The sequence below is a fragment of the Notolabrus celidotus genome, chromosome 14 (assembly GCF_009762535.1).
Source record: "Notolabrus celidotus isolate fNotCel1 chromosome 14, fNotCel1.pri, whole genome shotgun sequence".
NCBI lineage: Eukaryota > Metazoa > Chordata > Actinopteri > Labriformes > Labridae > Notolabrus > Notolabrus celidotus.
The window spans coordinates 13279348-13299959 of record NC_048285.1 but is presented as its reverse complement, the minus strand read 5'-3'; the positions used below and the strand labels follow the sequence as shown (position 1 = coordinate 13299959).

General features: G+C 40.4%; 1 protein-coding gene across 1 annotated transcript in view; it reads right to left on the bottom strand.

Annotated features, from left to right (window-relative positions):
• Positions 1-20612, bottom strand: part of LOC117825227 (arf-GAP with Rho-GAP domain, ANK repeat and PH domain-containing protein 1-like) — a 48981-nt gene that overhangs the window by 9479 nt on the left and 18890 nt on the right. The window contains 18 exon segments of the mRNA XM_034700939.1: positions 397-544; positions 641-746; positions 1065-1277; positions 2429-2592; positions 2729-2774; positions 2943-3135; positions 3691-3793; positions 4008-4143; positions 4327-4461; positions 4866-5040; positions 11976-12158; positions 14919-15004; positions 15510-15709; positions 16598-16704; positions 17171-17355; positions 18173-18293; positions 18865-18934; positions 19345-19497. Of these exon segments, the coding sequence (XP_034556830.1) occupies positions 397-544; positions 641-746; positions 1065-1277; positions 2429-2592; positions 2729-2774; positions 2943-3135; positions 3691-3793; positions 4008-4143; positions 4327-4461; positions 4866-5040; positions 11976-12158; positions 14919-15004; positions 15510-15709; positions 16598-16704; positions 17171-17355; positions 18173-18293; positions 18865-18934; positions 19345-19497 (2524 nt within the window).

The following is a 20612-nucleotide window of genomic DNA, read 5'->3' as shown; positions in this document are numbered from 1 at the left end:
ACTTTAATTATACATGATGGCAATCTTTAGATCTGTAGCACAAATCCCTATTGGCATTTCAAACCTCATTATTTGCTCATTGTTGTAAACCTGATGAGGACTAGGGTTTTGCTGTTGATGTTGTTTGAGCTATTGTAATTATGATCATATCAAAACAAAATAACGTGGTTACAACTCTGTTGGTGAGTGGTTCTTTGAGGATTAGTACAGTTTCAATATGGTTGCAGGGATTTTAACGTGTGCTTAAGAGAGGAAATCCCAATTTCCATTTTAATTTTCCTGAAACAAATAAGAGTGCTGCAGGACCTTAACCTTTTCACCACACAATTAGAAAAAGCCAAGATATATTTCTGCTATACTGGGACAATGAATGATTGAGTGAGAGGTGAGTTTAACCTCAAAGATGAGCGTGTAGTGCTGTATGAGGTCCTCTATGGCGCGGCCAGCAGTGTAGTCCTTCCCGTCAGTCTGAAACAGCGTGGGGCCGAACACTATGGCCAGGTTATGAAGGTTCATCTGGTTCAGCTCAGAAAAACGCTGGACGCTGGAACACACGCAGGTCAAACACATGGGTATAAGCTGCCAGGATGACAATTGAAGGGATATTTATGTATGTTAAGATTGTGTGGTTGTTTCTCACCAATAGAGGTGGTTGATAAGGGCTTGTAGTGTCGCCTTGTTGACACGAGGCAGTCTCTTCAACAGCAGCTGGTACTGGGAGATTTTGGTACTTTCATCCTGAATGGCTGCAGTCAGAGATAGAGAGAGAGGAATCATGAATTCAGAGGAAATAAAAAAGAGAAGCAGGATCAAAGACAGTGTCAGAAAGTGAGAAGGTGAAGAGTGCAGGATGAAAGTGTGAGAGAACAAATGGGTTAGAGGAGGATAAGGGAGTTCCAGTGACAAATACTGTACCTCCGAACCTCATTAAATAAATAGAGATTGCTAGGTATGTGTAAGTGGAAAAGTATGTTCTTTTTATTGTGCTGTTGGTGAACTGACCTGTCTTCAAATCACAGCTTGACTGCACTTAAAGGAACAAGGATGGTGTTATTGTGTCTTACCAGCAGCACCGAGCCAGGCTCTGGAATCCTCGGATGTGAACAGTCCCTCCTCGAGGTCCCTGAAGAAGCGTTTCAGTGTCGTGGAGACGTCGTCCACCTGGTGCTCTCCTTCCCTCAGACGTAGACTGCGAGCATCCTGGCGGAATCTCTCGCACAGTGCCGCCACACGGGAGTTCACACCGCTCTTACGGTAGATCCCCTCGGATGTCAAGCCTGAACAGAAACATACGGTTTTACAAACACAGGATAAAAATATACAGCACATGGAAAATAATGTTTTTCAGGAGACGGAGTTTTAAAATGAGAATAATGCAACATCAGAGTTAAGTTCATGGCTTTTAATTCTGAGTTATGTCTACAATGATGTCATCATAGATTGCTACATCAGAAAGTAATGAAATGATCATGAGTGAGAAAAAACTGTTCATTCATCCTGTTCACAATTTGACCACTAGAGGGCTTCTGCTCATTGAAAAAATTGTCACTCTTCAGGACTAAAACTCCAGTTTAAGGATCTGCAGTCCCTTCATGTCTCCAAACATAAGAGGTCCATATGTGTTTTAGTAATTTCTCATGAGCGTTGCTACAACCTGCACTATATTGTGACATAAGGATGATTACATCAGATGTTGTGTTACGCTAAATGACCACAACTATTACAACAAGGCAGACAGTTCCACCCTGATTTCCTGGAAAGCTGGCCAGAGGGATTAACATTCCAGGCAGGAAAAAAATAAATCGGCATAATAAAGCGTCCCTTAAAGACAGACAGACAACCTTATACACACGTATATGGAAAAACTAAAAAAACAGAGGAAAATGTAGGAGCGAAAGGAGGCAAAGGGAGGACAAGTAATCAGAGTGAAAGAAGCCAGGTCAGCTGTTAGAGGTGGGAGGAAGGCAGAGAATGGGAAACAAGAGATAAAGAAGAGAAAACAAAAGAGAGGGAAAGAATAGCAGCAAGGAGCAAGAGGAGAAACGGAGGTGGAACAGAGTAGTTCTGTTGTCATGCAGCCTGTTGGTCTCTCTCAGAGCCAGAAATCATGGCGTTAAAGTCACTCAAGGACACAGACAGAAATGCAGACAGTGCTAAGTGAGCACGCATCAGCAGCAAGATAGATCACAGTTTCCTGTATGTGAACACTCCTGTCATAAAAAAAACAAGCATATACATATATCTGTGACAGTTATGGAGCATGGCTTTATGCATTTGTGTGTGCTTTGTATTGACTTAATTTGAGAAAGAGCACAGCACAGACCTGCTTTGTTTGTGACGACAACATTTGTTATGAATTGGCACTAAAAAAAAAAGGATTGCTCTTTAAATGCATGTTTTCAGCTGCTTGTGTTCATCCCTCTCTCACCGCATTGTGTGATGTAGCCGATGCAGCTGTGTGCTATGACCGGGATGTCTGTCTCTGTCAGCTGCTGCTGGCTCAGTGTGTCTCCTCCACTCCCTGCGGCTGCCTGGATGGCTGCGCACCATCCGGCAAAGTCCAACTTCCTCTCTCCCTCGATGTACAGAGTTCTTGATAGGGAAAGGCAGCAGAAAGGACAATAACATAAATCAAGTGAAGAACAAAGAGGAAGAAGGCACAAAAAAAACATCTTAAAGATTATAAGAGCTTTTTCCTCTAAGCATTACTATTAATCTTCCCTCTCACCTTCCCCTCTCTACCAGCACCAGCACCTCATTGTCTTGCTGAATTGCTGCAAAACGAAAAAACATAGTCATCATATTATTTTACACTTCAAAGACTATATGTCATACACTCTTTATTTATGGTTTGTTGACTTCCAGACAGTGTCTTTGGTGTGTATGCATTAAAAAAGATTGTGTAATTAGTCTACGCGTTTGTGTTCATGTCTTTCACTCACAGAGTTCATTGAGTTTGCGGAGGTGGATCTCCTCTCCATGGCTGTCTGACAGGTAAACGTGAAGTGTGGAGCCCACCAGAGCAAACCACCCGACCTTGGATGTTTGGAGGTTCAAGCCGTCTTTACACTTCAGGCGCCCAATCCGCTCAAAACCCAACCTCAGTAGAGGCTCTGCAGAGGCTGGGATAAAGCTCTACAAATAAAAAGAGGCAACATGGCTTTGTAATTCATACGTTATTGTTTTTTCCTTCTCTTTTGCTGAGGATTTAACCACTTTGGTGTTATTACTGAAGTCCGGAAAAGCACTGCAAATGAAGTTGTTAAGAGGTTTAAGCTTCTTTACAACGACTCTACAGGAAGGGATTGCTGAACGCAGAAAATTACGAACACACTTAGCTGCTTCTGTGTCACTATAAAGCATATACTGGCTTTCAACAGAGGATCAAAGTAACTGTTTGTTTCACACCATCATGCAGCTGACAGTTATCTCATCTGCTCAGAAGGAAAATAAGCATCACAGGAAACAAGTCAGCATTCGCCAGCCTGGTTCTGACCACGCAGCATAGCTCTTCATAGCTTTCCCACATCTACACAGCTCCAGCTGTAAATCTCACACTTGTACAAGCTCTCCTTGTCTCACTAAACAAAGTTAAACAGTTACAATGTCATATCTTTTTTTCTATATGTAAAGGTCCATCTGAGGAAGAAGGAGGAATGAACCCATGTTTTTTTATTTATTGTTGGTTACCTTAGCAATAGACTTGACCCATTCCTTGTGGCTGTCTGGGTCATCAGTGCCAAACAGGTAAATACGCTCTGACTCCGAGTAGAGTTCAAAGGCGTGGACATACCTGAGGGTTAGAGAGAGAGGTCACGAGTGGGTGAGACAGAGAGGACATTTAGAAACAGTAGCTGTGTTCAAGAGCCTAGACATGCATGAGGAAACATTTTACAGCTCATTCTAAATAATCACAGCAGTATACTTTATATCTGTTTTTGATTATTATAGGATTTTAAGACAAAGTACTAAGGGAGATACATTTCTGTGTTTGTTTGTGTGCATACCCATGTTTCTCAGGGGCATCAACAGCCAGGCAGACGATCTCTGAAGCCTTCAGAGCGCCGTTAGGGTTTGAGTTTTTGTCACTCTCATAGTAGCTGAAGGTGCCATCATTCAGCGTGCACCAGCGACGACTGAACTCTACACAAAGGAACAAATAAAGATTCAACAATCATGGTTGTACAAATTCCATGTACAGATCCTACTGTGTGTTTTCTTTGTTTACAGCATGTCTATACAGACACACTATCTATTCATTGTTAGTGTTTTCTGTCACTGTGGAGTAAATACATGTAAGATAAAGTGTGGGGCGTCTGTAAATACCCTCTCTGGACTTGCGCTCTGTGATAGCCCGAGCCATGGATGCAGTCTTGAACAGGAAGCCATTGTGAGACACACAAGGTTGTGGTAAGTAATGTAGCGCCTCCATGTCCCCGCCCACCTCTGACCGCGGCAGCTCTGAAGGAGAGAACAATTGACAAAGTTTAATATAGTGTTGTGCAAAACCACTCATATAGGCTGTCATCTACTTCAAATAGGGGTACTGGCATAGTTAAAGGGCTACTGTGAATAACCAAAACACTCTTCAGTATGGCAGGAATGTGTGTTGGGTTATGTAACATTCAGTAAGATAATTTTTACTGGAAACAAACGTAACTGGGACAACTGTTGTACGTCCAAGACAAACTAGGGAAAACTGTTTAAGTCTCCACATAATTACCGACATAGAGCTTAAATATAGATCTTTGTGTAAAGTTTACATGGATACTACCCCAGATTACAATCAGATCAGATCTGTATCACATCACTGCTCAACCCTGTTAGTTTATACATGACCCAGTGCATGCACAGTTATACTGTACCTGTGTTGAGATTGTGGCTGATTAACTCAGCCTGCAGGAGTTGTGAGTGTGCGCTGGCCAGGGAGAGAGGGGAGGGACAACTTGCCATACCAGTTGAACAATTTACATCTGCACCGCAGAAGACCAGGCTCAACGTCTCCAGAACATCACTGCACTGCACACTTATACAGAGAGCCTAGGGGGAAGGAGGGAGGGAGGAAAAGTCAGAATAGTGAAGTAAATCCTCATGCACAAAAAAAGCTGCTAAGCATTAAAAGCATACTATTTGAAAGCAGTCGTGATACTGTTGTGTTCATATGAAACCCTGCGGTGGAATAAACTGGATCAACACAGACAGAAGATTGTCTTCAAGGGAGGAATACAGTGATTCCTGTGAATAACAGAATGAAGAAGCTACCATGATAATAAAGTGATGATTGTTGTACTCTGGTCCCGGAGTTGCTGACCTGTATTTAACAGAGTCATGTGATTCTCTGTCAGCTTTGTTTCAGAGGAAACAGCTGAGGTCGAAATCAGTGCATGAGAGCAGTAATTCTTCATAACCTGATCCAGAACCAGCAACAGTGTAATGAGCTTTCTGATGCCAATGCCTGTCAACACCGCTGTAGAGCAGAAATGATGCAATGTCTCGTTGTTATTGTTGAGAAACAAATGTACTACACTTCTAATAAAAAGAGAAAAAAGTAATTATTTGGGGGATTTAGGGATTTGTGGAGGTTATTATAATGATTAAACTACCGACAGGTTCTCTCAATCATGTGCCAACTGTTGGGCTGCTGTTAAATCCACTGTATGCACATTTAATAACAAAGCAACCTGCAGCAAGTTTGCTGAGATTATTCTGCAAATCCCCATGAACTTGTTGCCTCATGTCAGGAGAATACTGGAAACATGAACACTGAACTGAAAGCAAACATAAAGCAACTGAGAAAATCTTTTCTTTCTTTTTGTTGACTTCACAATCACATCAAGATAGAGATTATATTTAGTTTCATGTCATGTAATTAAGTTGTACTGAAGAGTTTGATTCATTAAGGTTTTCTCTTTGTTTCACTGAAGGAACACCAAAGACATTTCCTACTTCCCCATTGCATCCGGTCAATGACAACTTTTGAATGTGCAAAAAAAAAAGAGGACAAAGCACAAAGATGTGTGAAAAAACAACAACGCATCACTTGTTGAAAGATGAACACACAGGTGCTAACATCTCGAGAAGAATAAATAACAGTATGTAGTAGTACAAATGTACGGCCTCTGCTTTAGTTTGTGGAAGAGGATAATCATCTTCACTCAGATAGCTTTGAGTTAGACTAATCTGTGAGAAACACTACTATACTAGTCTAAATACAGATTTCCATCTGTGACAACAATCTCAAGAATGAAACTAAACCGCTCTCTTCACATTGTAGTTTAACTGAAAGCTATGAAATAATAGTTTGCCCAATTATGGCGCGTCCAAATCAAAAGAGAGAGGAAGGAGGAGGGGCCGATAGGGAAGATGTTATGACTGAGAAAAGGGGGATGCAATGTTTTTACAGCTGAGGAATACAAGTCAGATTCATGCAGTTACACACACACAGGCACACACACATAGACACACACACGTCTGTCTTCTGTTAAAACCAATAAGCTCCTCTGGACCTGACTGAGAAATTCCTCAGCACTCTGTCACACACACAGACAGAGCCCCTCCTCTGGTTAAGCACTGTTGAGCCTCTACACACACATCCACACAAACAAATTAACAAAGATTAGAATTGCACAAGAAACCCCTACACACACACACACACACACACACACACACACACACACACACACACACACACACACACACACACACACACACACACACACACACACACACACACACACACACACAGAATCAAAATGACAAAATACCAAATTGTTTCAGTCCTTTTCAACTTTCAGTTTCTATAGTTTGTGACAAATAATGCTTATACCAAGGGAAAAAATGTCACATAGGTGTCCTTTGGCATTTAAAAAAAGCCGATCATTGTGAATTAGGAGATGAGGATGGGACAGGTAGTGAAAACTCTTTTAAAGTCTAGAGAAAGAGGAGATAGAGGACTGAAGGGGGAACAAGTCCAACTAGAGTGAAAACAGAGAAGTGAGAGAGTTCAAAGGGTTTAAGATTAAAGTCTGAATACCTGCATCATGAAAGAGCAGCAGGAAGAAAAAAACACAAGAGCCGGTAAGTTGGCACAGGATCTTGGAAAACTGGATCAATGGGAAAACCATGTGCTTGACAGAGTTCTGATCCCTGGACTTTTGTATTTCCACCTTGATCTGCTGTGATCTGGCACTAAACTTTTTTTTGCCTGGGAAACACTTCTCTGCATACCTCCTGGGTTCTCTTTCTCTCTTCTTTTTGAGTCTTACTTTTGTTTATCATTTAATACACTTTGTCTTTCACATTAATGAAAATGAACCTCCGTTTTTTTTGTTTTAACAAGTCTGAAAGATTAAACGCAGCTGGAAATCTAGGAAAAGTAAACCCTGTAAATAGAAACATTGGCTAATCCTGGTTTATATATTTGCTGCTTATTTGCCTCCTGTTGTATCCACTTTAACAATCACATTCCCCTCACTACATTGTTTTGCTTGCAGGTTAATGCAACATGCTAGACAATCAATAACTCAGATCAACCCTGTAGGCTAACATTAGCCAACATGCTACAGGTCTCGCCCTCTCCTGACACACAGTAATTTTACAACAGGCACAACACAGCTCAGAATCAGCTCATTACTTCAAACATGCACAGAGAAGAGTGATGTCATGAAATATTCCAAATCCTTATAAATCTGTGTTACACTAAAAAATTATTAAAACCATGCCTCCCATGTTACAGGTGGACAGACATGTGAAAGCCATGTCAAATATGGGTCAGTGTCCCGTAGTGTGCAGACCACCAACCATGAGTCTTCTCACCAAAGCCAATCAGGACAGAGTAGGATGAGGAAATGGGTCTGATTGTTTGAAGACCTCACGCCCTCCAACATCTGCTGCCTATGAAACCGAGTAACACACACCCATACACACATTCACATACACAGAGAAGGAGAGAAAGGAGAAGGGAATTCAAGAATCTTTCCCAGTTTTCCCCAGAGAAGAAGAGGGAGAGACAGAGAGATTGTATCTGGGTGTGTCTGAAATCATAGCTCTCCATCTGGCCTCAGTTGTTATACAGGACAGAAGTGGAGGAAGAGAAATAGATGAGAGATGTAGAAGAAAGAAAAATATTGTGAAAGGAAGATGAAAGCATTTCGGTGAGGCACATTCATCAGAGACTGATTGTACTTGGCTTCTAACTTAACATTACACTCTCGGACCCTCTATGACACACACAAACACACACTCACACACACACACAGCAGAGAGCAGAGTGCAGAGTCTGCTTTCTCCATTTAAGCAAAAACTGAAGTTCCAATCAAGGACACACCCACATTTATATATGTGTGTGTGTACACTCATATATATCAAATCCAGATGAGGAAAGTGGTTATCCACATACGTTCCATCATTACCTCAACAGAAACCGTTTACAGGGCGAGAGAGAGAGGGAGAGAGAGATGGAGGTGAAAATCCAGACAGATGAAGAAGAGGAGAATGAAAATGACATAAAGGAAAAACATACAAAAAGGAAAAGAAAAAGGAAAAACCTCGGGGATTGATCAAGTAACCAGATCCATTCTCAGAAGGGGTTTAAATCCTATGGTATGAATGAGGAAATGAGAGGAATCAGATGGAGAAGGGATGAATGATGAGACAAAAGAACGAGGATCAGCAGGGAGCAGACACAAAAACATTAAAAAAGAGTGAGATATGGAGCTTGGAGCTTTTCTTGTATGGAAAGCCAATTTCCCAAACTATAAAAGCACAAAAACAAGCCCATAAAAAGTTTTTACAACAGCCTCTCTGCTATGTCAGTTCCTTAAAATAAGAGCCAAAAGCATTCTGGTTGGCACCATTTTGCAGTCAACACAGGCACAAGCTCAAAAAGATTGAAGCAGTCTCTAGTGGTGAAGAAGTTGGGAAGATATTGTGTGTAAAAAGACGTATAGTGTAACATGGTGTCACAGTGAATGAGAATGAGAACCTTTTAGAGTAATACAGCTGTGTTTTAACAAAATACAGTATTAAAGGTTTTCTGTTTTAGGTTTTACTTGGTGTCCTAAAAACTTAACACTCCTGCTAAAATACTGTCTGTGTAAAAATAACTCAGTGCTACTACACTTATTTATTCTGACCAACATCTATGGTGCATATCCCCTGACTCACTGGCTTGTCTTCTCTCTCACAAACACACAATGTACACCACACAACAAAACAATGCTAGATGAAGAGGGTCTGAAAAGAGTTGCTAGTACAGACGAGATGAACATGCAGAATCCATGGCCTCCAAGAAACAAAAGCAATCAAATGAGTTTCCCCCAAGACGTTCTGAGCTGTTTGCATGCTCTAACACATCTGTCATGAACACTATGTTGTTGCAAGAGAGCGAGAGATCCAATAAACAAATGAAAACCTGTGGAACGTATTGACTACCTTGTGCTGAAAGGGGAAGAAGAAAGAGAGCAAGAGGGAGTGAGAACAAAGCAAGGAGGGAGTGAGTGAGGAGCACAATGATGTCCATTGACAGAGGTGAGCATATCTTCTACTCTGGCTACACACAGAGAACACATGCACACACACAAACACACACACAAGCACAGATGGAAAAGCAGCCCAAAATGCAAAGAAGGCTCCCAAACATGCCTACACACACATAAATATGCATACTAACGTGTCTCAGCCCACTCTGGCGAAGAACATACAGACGCACAATAAGTCTAATGTACTCACTCAGCATCGAGCTATAGCATAGCAGAGTTCATGGACACACAATTGAACTATGCCCTGAAAACAGTTAAATGTGGTTTGCGCCACCATGCTGAAATCATTGTCACCAAGCCAAAGTTCATTGACACACATACATACTTTTTACTTCATCAAAACACACATTCTTCAAAGAAATAATATTCAAAAAACACACACACACTCTCTTACACTTCCCTCTCCTACAGCTGACTGAACACACAAACTTACCTGGAAGTTTTCAGTTCCTTTCACGCTCTCCTCAGTTTGAAGGTTAACTTAGACACAAACATACTGGGTCGCAAAGGCAAAGAAAGTCCGACGTTTTGATGTTCAGTTCTGCCAGTAAGTTAAGGGAATACCAGCCACTTACAAACAAGAAAGAGAGCCAGGAGAGAAGAGATCAACTTTCTTCGGCAGTCCCCGGCCAAACAATGAGGAGGAGAAGAGAGGGAGAGGCGGGGTTTCAGCACATTCCTGCTCAAGCAGTGAGTAGTGATGTCACATTGAGAAAAAAAAAAGAAAATCAAAGGAGGAAAAGGAGGGCAGAAAAGTGGGGATAAAAAGCCAGGAGCAGGTATTTAACTGACACAAACACAGGGTTCTCTCCTGCTTTCAAACTCACACTTACACTGCTTTAAGGTCAAGGATTATCAAATACTGGGACTGCTTTTTGTTTTCTGCATTCCTATTCATACTTCAGACACACCTAATTGAATACATTAGTGAAGAAATATTTCAAGCATAAAATCCAGGTCAGAGGAACAGGTAGATCAGCAATCATTAGATATCTGTGTTGGAGTATATAACACCCAGAGGTCACAATCTAAGGTGGAAATCTGAGAGCAGTACCAGGAAAAGATAACATGGACTGAAGGAAGCTGAGCAAATACAGTTTAACCATGATTATAGTGATTTATGTGGGTTTGTGTGTGTGTGTGTGTGTGTGTGTGTGTGTGTGTGTGTAATAAGAAAACTTCATTATCTCTTTCTGTACATCCAAAACACAGTGACTCAAACACACACACGGACAAGGTTGAATGCTTGAGGGAGGAAAAATAGTACGAGCAGTCAGGTGCTTAATGTGACTCACCAACACACTCAGTATGTCTCTGAGCAGTCCACATTGTTTGTAGTAACTGGGTTAAGCAGCTAATGAGTGACCAAACAGGGTCTGAACACTGTGACATTTACCACACACTGCAAAGCAAGCATACATATAACCTCTGACTGTGGCTTTAAAAAGCTGTTTCTAGAGGTCCTGCTAACAATTTTCACAGAACAATTTAATCATCACAACAGGTGGGTGGGTTTTCTGAACTCCCAAAGACAGGCACCCTTATTTTCCATCTTTAAAGGGCTGTTGTCTTGAGGTATTACAACTTTAAAACTTAATTGTAAAGTCTCCCCGACACAGAGGCCACTGCTTGGTTTATAACACCATCTCTGAGCTCACAAGACTGTGAAGCCATCTGAGTAAGTTAGATTGACCTGCACTAACATCACTCTGTCTGTGGCTCTGGACATCAGTTATTAAGATAATCACTTGGCAGACTATGCATGCATGCCAGACTTAATCAGAGATCCAGCAAACTGGTAAAAATAGGGACCAGGTTTTGACTCTAACAGAAAGAGTTCAAATCAGTTCTTTGTATAGCTCACTTTAAACCCACAAGCACGTCTCACTGACAACTATATTGTCTGAAGATGTAAAATTCCTTTGTCTTCTTTTTAACTGTTGTCATAAGTCTGTTACGTTGATATTCTGCCAAGAAGTCTATCTATCTGAGTGAACAGTACAGAAATGTACGGTTGCTTCTTTATTTTTAGAATCTTAGTCACTGTCTGACTAACAGTGAGCACAATAGTGAGATGTGCAGTGTGGTGTGTGTACATGCCTGGACACTTGCATTATCAAGTAACAACTAAGGCTGTGACCCTAAAATTGGACATATGCATAAGCAGATGATGAAAAAGTCCTGCATTGTAAAGAAAAAGTGACTACAATACTACAATCAGCAGAGGAGGTGTCTGAATGTGACCAAATTAAGTCACTGAGTCATACTAGATTGCTAAACCAACAATCTCAATTCCTTTTAAATCCTCCCTACTGCTCTGTCCCAAGGTGTGCTGACTAATTCTGAAGGAATTTGCCATGCACAGTGTGTAGACTTTAATCCAGACCATAGGGTAACGCAAACAAAAGCAACCAATCAAAACAGTTGTTAACTTACATTGTTGAGCTCTCTCTGGTTTCCGTACAAAGGGTGGTACTTCCTGTATTTGCCCTGGCGGTACTTGTTGGTGATGAAGCGTCGTCTCTCTTCATTGCAGCTTGAAGGAGATAAGGCTTCACTTGGTGGGACGTTCGCTGCCCAGAAACTGTTTACCCGCTGGTTACCTAGCAGGAGGAACACCTGCATCAGAGGTAGAGATTGAGATATGTAGGTTCAGGTCAACGAGGGAGTGATGAAAGTTTGTACATTGGTCAGGATTTGTGCCTTGTCCTGACAAGATAACCTGAGCAGTATGTATGGTATGCACATTTTTTATATTACTACTTTCATTTCAACTGTATGGAGCAGAGCTGTTAATATCCCCCTTATTGTGTGTAATGAATATAATTTAATAATAATAATAATAATAATAATAATAATAATAATACTACTACTACTAATAATAATAATAATAATAATAATAATAATAATAATAATACACAATAAAAAGAACAAAGCATGAAGGGGGGGTATATGAGCTGGCAAGACAATTTAAGAGGAACAGCTGAATAAAGAGTAAAAGAGAAAGTACTAAAAGCAATTTAAACAATAAGACAATTAAAATGAGTAAAACAAAATAAAAACAAAGAGTGATTAAAAGAAAAACATGAATAAAAGTAGATTAAAAACAAATGTAGAATCCTGGATAAAACAATATTATAGGAAGGCCTTTCAGTAAAAATCTGTTTTCAGCTATGATTTAAAAGAAGATACTGATCCAGCTTGCCTGAGATCCTCAGGCAGGTCATTCCACAGTCGTGTAGCCTGCACAGCAAAGCTCGGTCGCCCTTAGATTTAAACTTTGTGACGGGAACCTTAAGGAGGTTCCTGCCTGAGGATCTGAGGCTGCACCTGGGCTGGTAGGGTGACAGCAAATCACATACAGTTGTGCTCATAAGTTTACATACCCTGGCAGAATTTGTGATTTTTTTGGCCATTTTTTCAGAGAAAATGAAGGATAAGAGGAAAAACTTTTTTTCCACTCATGGTAAGTGGTTGGGTGAAGCAAATTTTTTATCAAACAACTGTGTTTACTCTTTTATACCATAAAGACAACAGAAACTACCCAAGAAACCATACATTCTGCCAGGGTATGTAAACTTATGAGCACAACTGTATATACTCAGGGGACAGGCCATGAAGTGCTTTAAAAATGATAAGTTAAATCTTAAAATCTATTCTAAAAGCAATGGGCAGCCAGTGTAGGGTCATTAAAACAGGAGTAATGTGCTCTATCTTCTTGGTTTTAGTTAAAAGTCTTGCTTCTGAATTTTGTAGCAACCGTAATCTGTTGATAGATTTTTAAGTTAAACCTGTTAAAAGCCCATTACAATAATCTAATCTAGAAGAAATAAAAGCATGAACAATGGTTTGTGTGTCATTAAAAGTCAGCATTGATCTTATCCAGGCAATATTCCTTAGGTGATGAAAGCAAGACTGGATGATGTTATTTATATGTTTTTCAAAGGTTAAGTTGCTGTCAAAGGTCACTCCCAGGTTGCAGCCACCTCAAACGGAATAATCTACTACTAAATCAGAAATAACAATAGAACACAAGCCCCCACACACATCATCCACAAAAATGGTCATTTATAAATTACATTTTAGATTTTTAAGAGGGCTTATTTCTAAGAATACAATAAGATTGTATGTCTTCTTTGTGTATGAAAACACCAAAAAACAAACTTCAGATGACCAGGGTAGAATACCATGAAGCTCATCATACCCTGGCTTTGTTTGAGTAAGCCCCAGTGAGATAAATCGAGCATCACAGAGCTGGTCATGATTTTCTCTGTAAACTACCTCAGGCTCTGTGCGTGCTCACATGAAAAGGGGCATTTATCTTTTCCCTTGACGCTTGTGGACAAAAAGGAACGATCACCTGCTGTCTGCTTCAGTCAGACCCCATGGTGAGAAGAGTTGATGAAAAAAAAGATATATTGTGGTGATTCCTGCTGGACAAAAAATTAAAGAATCCTCCAGAAAAATGTTGTATTACTTCATAAATGAATGTAATGATTTTTTTCATACATTACAGGCAGAGTGCCATAGTTTATTTCTAATGTGACAGCTACACACAGTACAACTCTGAAGCATTAAAAGATGATACACATCATTTCAGCAGTGTGAGGCAGAAATTACAGTTACTTTAGATACCTTCACTTCATAAAGACACAATCCTTTTTTTCATTTGGCTAAATAGAAATCAAATTAGTCTATTAATCAGACTTAGTCCATAATGTTTATCAAAAGACAGATTCATTCTATCAGCTGTGTTTTTTGCACCAAAACCAGCTGTATTAAATGGAATCTGCAGGATTTAAGGACTGAACGTAAACCTTACTCTGATATAATCATAGATGGTGTGCTCTTTTCGTTTTTTTTTAACTGTACAGATGATCTGCTGAAATCTTAAGTGTTAATTTCATCTGAAGCAAACAGGAAACAACAAGAGGAAGGGGGTGGAGGAGGGGTATTATATTCATGACTAATGGAATTAAATAGAAATTGAATTAAATGCATGTGGGATGCCATGATGCAAAGCATACTGTGTGTGACTGTAATTGCAAATCTTTTTTCTGTCATCAAAAACATCAGGTTACAGTTCAACAAATTCACATACTACAGCCACTTATGATCTATATAACCTGCAGAGGACATCAGCAGGCTTTAATAAATGAGATTTGTTTTAAGCTGCAACTCTGGACAAAACCTTGTCTAGACCAGGTTAGGAGTACAGAGTAAGTTACAGTGGTGAGCTAGGCATGTAAAAAGAGAGCTAGCTTCGGGGAACTTAAAAACGTAGTGTCTGAGGCCCAAATCTCTAATCCTGCTTCATGTTAAACCCTGCAGGTCTTTAACTTATTCAGTTAGATAGAGTGTTTGTGTATCTGTATGTACCTGTACAAGCTCCTCTGTCCAAACCTTCCTGTCCATCTTCAGACTGCGAACTTTTGAGATGCTTGGACCCAGACCTCTGTGCTCTCCTGAAACATGTCAACACACACACACACACACACACACACATACACATACACATACACATACACACACACACACACACACACACACACACACACACACACACACATACACACACACACACACACACACACACACACACACACACACACACACACACACACACACACACACACACATACACACACACACACACACAAGAAGACAAATTACATCCTGACTGTGTCACAGCACTGTGAAATTCCACAACATGTTGGCCATGCACACTTTAGAAAGACTGATGATGGTGATGAGAAGACTTCGTTATCAATGTCATACAACAAACAAACAGCAAAAAGGAGAATATATCCACATACAATTCAATACATTTCTAATACATAAGTAAATGATACTCAAAAACAAGCTGACAGCAAAAAATGTGTTAAACAGAGAATCCCCTCGTTGATGTCTGACAGAGCATGGACCTCAAACATTAAAGCAAAGTTACAAAGGAACTCAAAGCACACAAACCTGCGCATCGTTTGCAGATCACCACACACAGGTTGATGGCAGCCCATTCAGGCTTTAGAGCCCCACAGTCAGCACAAACACTGTTGCTAGGCTCCACCCATATCCGATCGGCCACCTCGCTGTTCGACAAGGCCTCACCTATCGCATCCCGCATGGCATCCACCCACTGCTCCCGCAGCATCTCAGACTCTGCGATGAAGCTGCGAAGAGTGACACACATGCGTCCGAGTGTTAACGCTGACATTAAGTTATCGATGACAACTCGCAGGTTTAAGAAATGCAACAGGCTGTTATTCCTGCGTGCGTCCTAATGCTCATAATCCACCGAGTTCTGAATCCGTGCTTTGCTAAATATATTTGAGTCCAAGACTGGAAACTGTACAAGAATATCTTCCTCTTCTCATTTTTCTAACAACATGACACTTCTCTGTTTCCTCAAAATACACATGCAAACATTTCCCACAGACGAGAGTAAGAAAAACACACAACCAGACTGAGACACACACTGACTCACTGTCCAAGTCTTATACAAATACACAAGCCTTTTCAGACTCCACCATCCTGTCATGCTGAGCTCTTGCACTGCAGGCCTGACACCATCAGCCAAAAGACCACACACACCACATCAACAACACTTCTCCCTCAGCCTTCTTCAAACACACACACAAACACACTCACTCATACAAAGGGCTTTTCACGTCCTCGAAAGATGTCCAGCTGAGGACTCTGAGGATGGTTGGATGGTGGGAGTTCTTAGTTAAAATAACATGATCTCATTTCTCGTTAGTATCTGAGCACTTAGAGCGAGTCAGCCTGAATCTGACTCACAATAAAGATAAATAATATTTACACCTGAATCCTTTTTGCTGAGATATAAAAACACAAATTAAAGTTCTCACAAATATGTTTATGCACAGTTTCCCTTACAGAGGATAAAATACTGTATGTATAACACAAAGCACACTGTCTGTTCAAGAGTGTCTTCAAAGTATTCATATGATGAGGACAGCCTGTTAATGTTTGTGTCTCTGTGTTTGTCTCTGTGTATGTGTGAGTTGCATCATTGCATTATCGTGTGCATGCAATACCTGAATATGCGGTAAGGTGTGGTGAGATCAAAGGTACGGCGATCGGTTTCTTTAACATTTCCTACGTTCATCTCAATGGATGTGATACCAACTCCTATCCGATAGTCCTGCAGGGAAAAAACACAACAAACACATTTTGTGTGGGTTACTGGCACAATTTTTTTGTTTAAATATCATATAAATGTCCATATTCGATAAGCTTTAAATGTTTTTATTGATGTATAGCAGGCTACAAAAATTAAACGCAGTTTATAGAAAAGTCTAACCTCAACTTTAGACAGTGATGTCAGTTGGTTCTAGGTCTAAAAAATTTAAATAACCCTTTAAAACTTTTAAAACACTTTTTAATATTCTATGTTATGGGAACGCAGTTGTTTTTTTTAATGACATATTCTTTGTTGTTTTTATGGGTCAAGAGATGCTTTTGGATTCCTTTACTCTGAACTACATGATATCTACTGCTTCAATAACACTGGGATTCCTTCCAAACATACTCACAAACTGAATAGCCTTAAATTAAGTGGGGGATTTACATCTTGCATTTATCTGAAACCACAGACATAGGCTGCTTACCTCAATGTTTTTGTAAAGGAATACTTTATCTAAGGCGACAACAGTATAAAGTTTGGAGCGTAACCCCCTTAGCTCCAGATGGCCCTGATAGTCTGGGGCCAAAGGTGAGCCAGGGCACATGGTGTTGCGTGTCTGGCGCCCCCTGGTGCAGTCCTGCAGTACAGTCACCCAGTCGTTTCTCTCATCTGGATGGACATGCAAGCAAAAATATGAATCAACATGTTTTCTATAGCAGATCAGACAGATGCATATCATAATTGCCTAAGTCATATTTTGGCCAAATTGAGATATCTACCTGACTCTACTCTCCTAACACTGCTGATTCACTGTGCCTTAGTGGCTATATCCTCAGCCAAACAGAGTGCATGTTACACTCATTATAATTACTCTCTGCCTAAGTCATCTATTTGACTAAAGCTTTTTTGCCATTAATTACAAGATGGCAGAATGAGAAATACTTTATTTATCCTGGGGAGAAATTCAGTAAAGTACTAATTACTATCAGGAAATTCAATGAGGTGTGGGCAAAGGAGCCAGTACTACCACGAGTGGCCCACCAGTACTATGACAACCTCCCTCATCAATAAACATTGTGAAAATGCACACAGCTCCTGAGTGGGACTTAATAGACTGGTTAAGGTTGGAAGGAGAAATGTAAGGGAAAATGTAAGTACTGTAATGTAGATGTACTGTATGTATGCGTAAAAATGCCTGAGTCATGGCAGATTTTCTGCAGGATTTGCCAATATCACTTTTATTTGTTCTGTGGTCCTTGTTGTGTCCTATCTTTTTAAGAAACTTTTAAGAAAATTTGCATGTGTTTGCTGAAAAATTAGATTTTTTCTATTTTTCTGAAAACCTTAAAATATGACTTCGGCAATTAGGCTATTAGGCTCGCGATATAAATCTAAAATATATGTTCAAATGTTGCACTACAAACAGAAGCATATACATTTCTATGCGTGTAGGGACACACACTCAGACCACATTAAACACACTTACTTTCAGTTTCAGCTCTGAAGATAAATGTCCGGTTGTTAGTGACGACCTCAAACTTCAGCTCTCCCACACTGCTCACATTAGTGACGAAGGCAGTAGAGATGATGCCCTTAGAATACACCTCCTATAACACATCACACAGTCACAAATAAGCTATTTGATATATATATATTATGCAAAGCATGCAGGAAGTGAATGAGTGTGTTTGTGTGATAGTGTTTGATGTATCCATGTATCTGAAGGCTGAACACACAGAAGCATTGTAGTGTCTGCCCCATGCCTCTCTCACATCAGAAAATTCACAGACTGCACGACATGTATGTGCTGTGAACACAGAAAGCTGTCCAAAGTGACACAAATGCCCCACTGTTAATATAATTTAAAGTACATATCTGTTACTATTGATCATGCCCTCAAGTCCATGAGCTTTCTACAGAATACGTTCCTGCCCTGTTTCCTTCCTGTATACATGGAGCCATATTTTGACACCGTGGCTGGCTGCTGTCAGAAGATGTGGTTCTGCCTTTGAAGGCAGTGGTGGCCTAACAGTGTGGGCTTGAGTTGATGTGGACAGGACATGACTGGATGCTAAACTGGATGTACCTGTGCAGTAAATCTTGTCTCCCATTTTACGCAGATCTCCGTAAAAGACCAATGTGTTGACATGAGGGAAATTGCTGTCAGTGTGTGTTTACCTTGTCATTGTCGAAGTATCTCAGGTAGTCAACATCCAACTTTACCCATCGCCTCTGATAATAAAGGGCCCTGTGTACAAGAACACAAACAAATATATTAAAAAGGCGGAATTAAGCTCATATTTCTTTCACTTTGAATACAAAAGGAAATAGGAAAGAGGTGTCACTATATTAAGCTGGGAAGCTTTTAAGTGTTTTTCATGTGATAGTATTATTATTTATTACCGTTTGTATTCTAACAACTGATGGTACACCTTTTATTTTATGCACAGAATATTCAGTGGAATAATGTTAAATAATTTAGTTTGATTTATAAATCTTGTGTTGGACGTACAAGCATGACTAAGAAGCCCACAATAGAACCATACCTTGATCTTCTGCAATAATGTCATGCTTGGTACTTAAACTGTGTGGAATGTTGTTTGATATACTCTTGCAGCACGACCTCAGAACTGTGTTTACATGTGTTGTCATTCATACCCCTGGGGTGGATTCTTGTCCAGCCAGCCCATCTTGATGACAGCAGCGAGCTGAGAGTTGTCCTCTTTGGCTGTCTGAGCCAGTCTGCCGGACTTTGGCAGGTAGACGCTGCCTTGCAAGTTGCTCAGGACTTCATCCTGCCATAGGGTGGACCTTTGGAGAGACAAAAAATAGCAGATGAAGAAACATGAAGTCATAAAAATGTATATTCACCTTTGCATAATGCTGATGTATTTTTTCCAATAAATAAACCTTTCACTTATTGTTGTTTGAAACAGAAACCAAAGAGTCTTTTATTTTGTGTTTTATTTTTCAATTGGAATAAAGCATGTGGAGGAACCTTATCTGTAATGGAAGGCACTCTCACATGCAGAGAACTGATGAAGGTATTCTTTAAGGGCATTCCTGTTCATTCAGACTCCAAAACCTTCAAAGCTGAGTACACCAATCATTAACTGCCAGAACTGTGAAACATTCATTCACAGGTATATCACCCTCTGACCCACATTAAGACCATAACTGCTGAATGCATCAAGTGAGCTAATAGTCAGAATGTCATTACCATCTTAGCATTCAAGGAAAATGTAAGTAAACGCTACAACCCTAGATTGAAAGAGTAGCATCATGCCCTTATGTATTGAAAATATATTGAAGATTGTAATAAGAAGACAGATGATATAACAGCTCCCCAAAAGTGAAGACAAAATATTCGGACCTCCCCTTGGAGACTGGCTGCAGTACAGGTTTTAAACCTATAGGTCACTCTTTCCGCGTAGCTCCTGTACCTATGCAGGGGCCTACTCACATAGCTGACGTGCACCTCATCCAAAATGTAACTACCCGTAGAATCGTCGCAGACCGCAAGCCCTGTGATTGGTCTGCTCGGCGGCATTGTGTTTCCCGCATTAACATCACTTCCGGGATCCCGGACATTGGCCGCACATCGGCCGTGTATTTCATCTCCTTCTCTTTATTCTTCCCTGTAATCATGTCTGTATGATAAACAGCAACATATATCAGCTGCAGATTAACATGACATGCTCTGAATCTCTGTGGAAAAGTAAGCAGAGATCGTAGCAGGTGACCGGCTATCAGAGAGACCGCACTGCCCGCAACACGGACACATCGACGCACAAGTATGTGGTGCTCATGTAGAATTTGAAGCAGGAAGGCTGGAGAGAGATTCATTGTTGGTTTCTCTAGGGATGCCAGGCTTGTTTCTTTTTTCTTCTTGTTCTGCTGCTTTCACACTAGTAACATCATTTTCG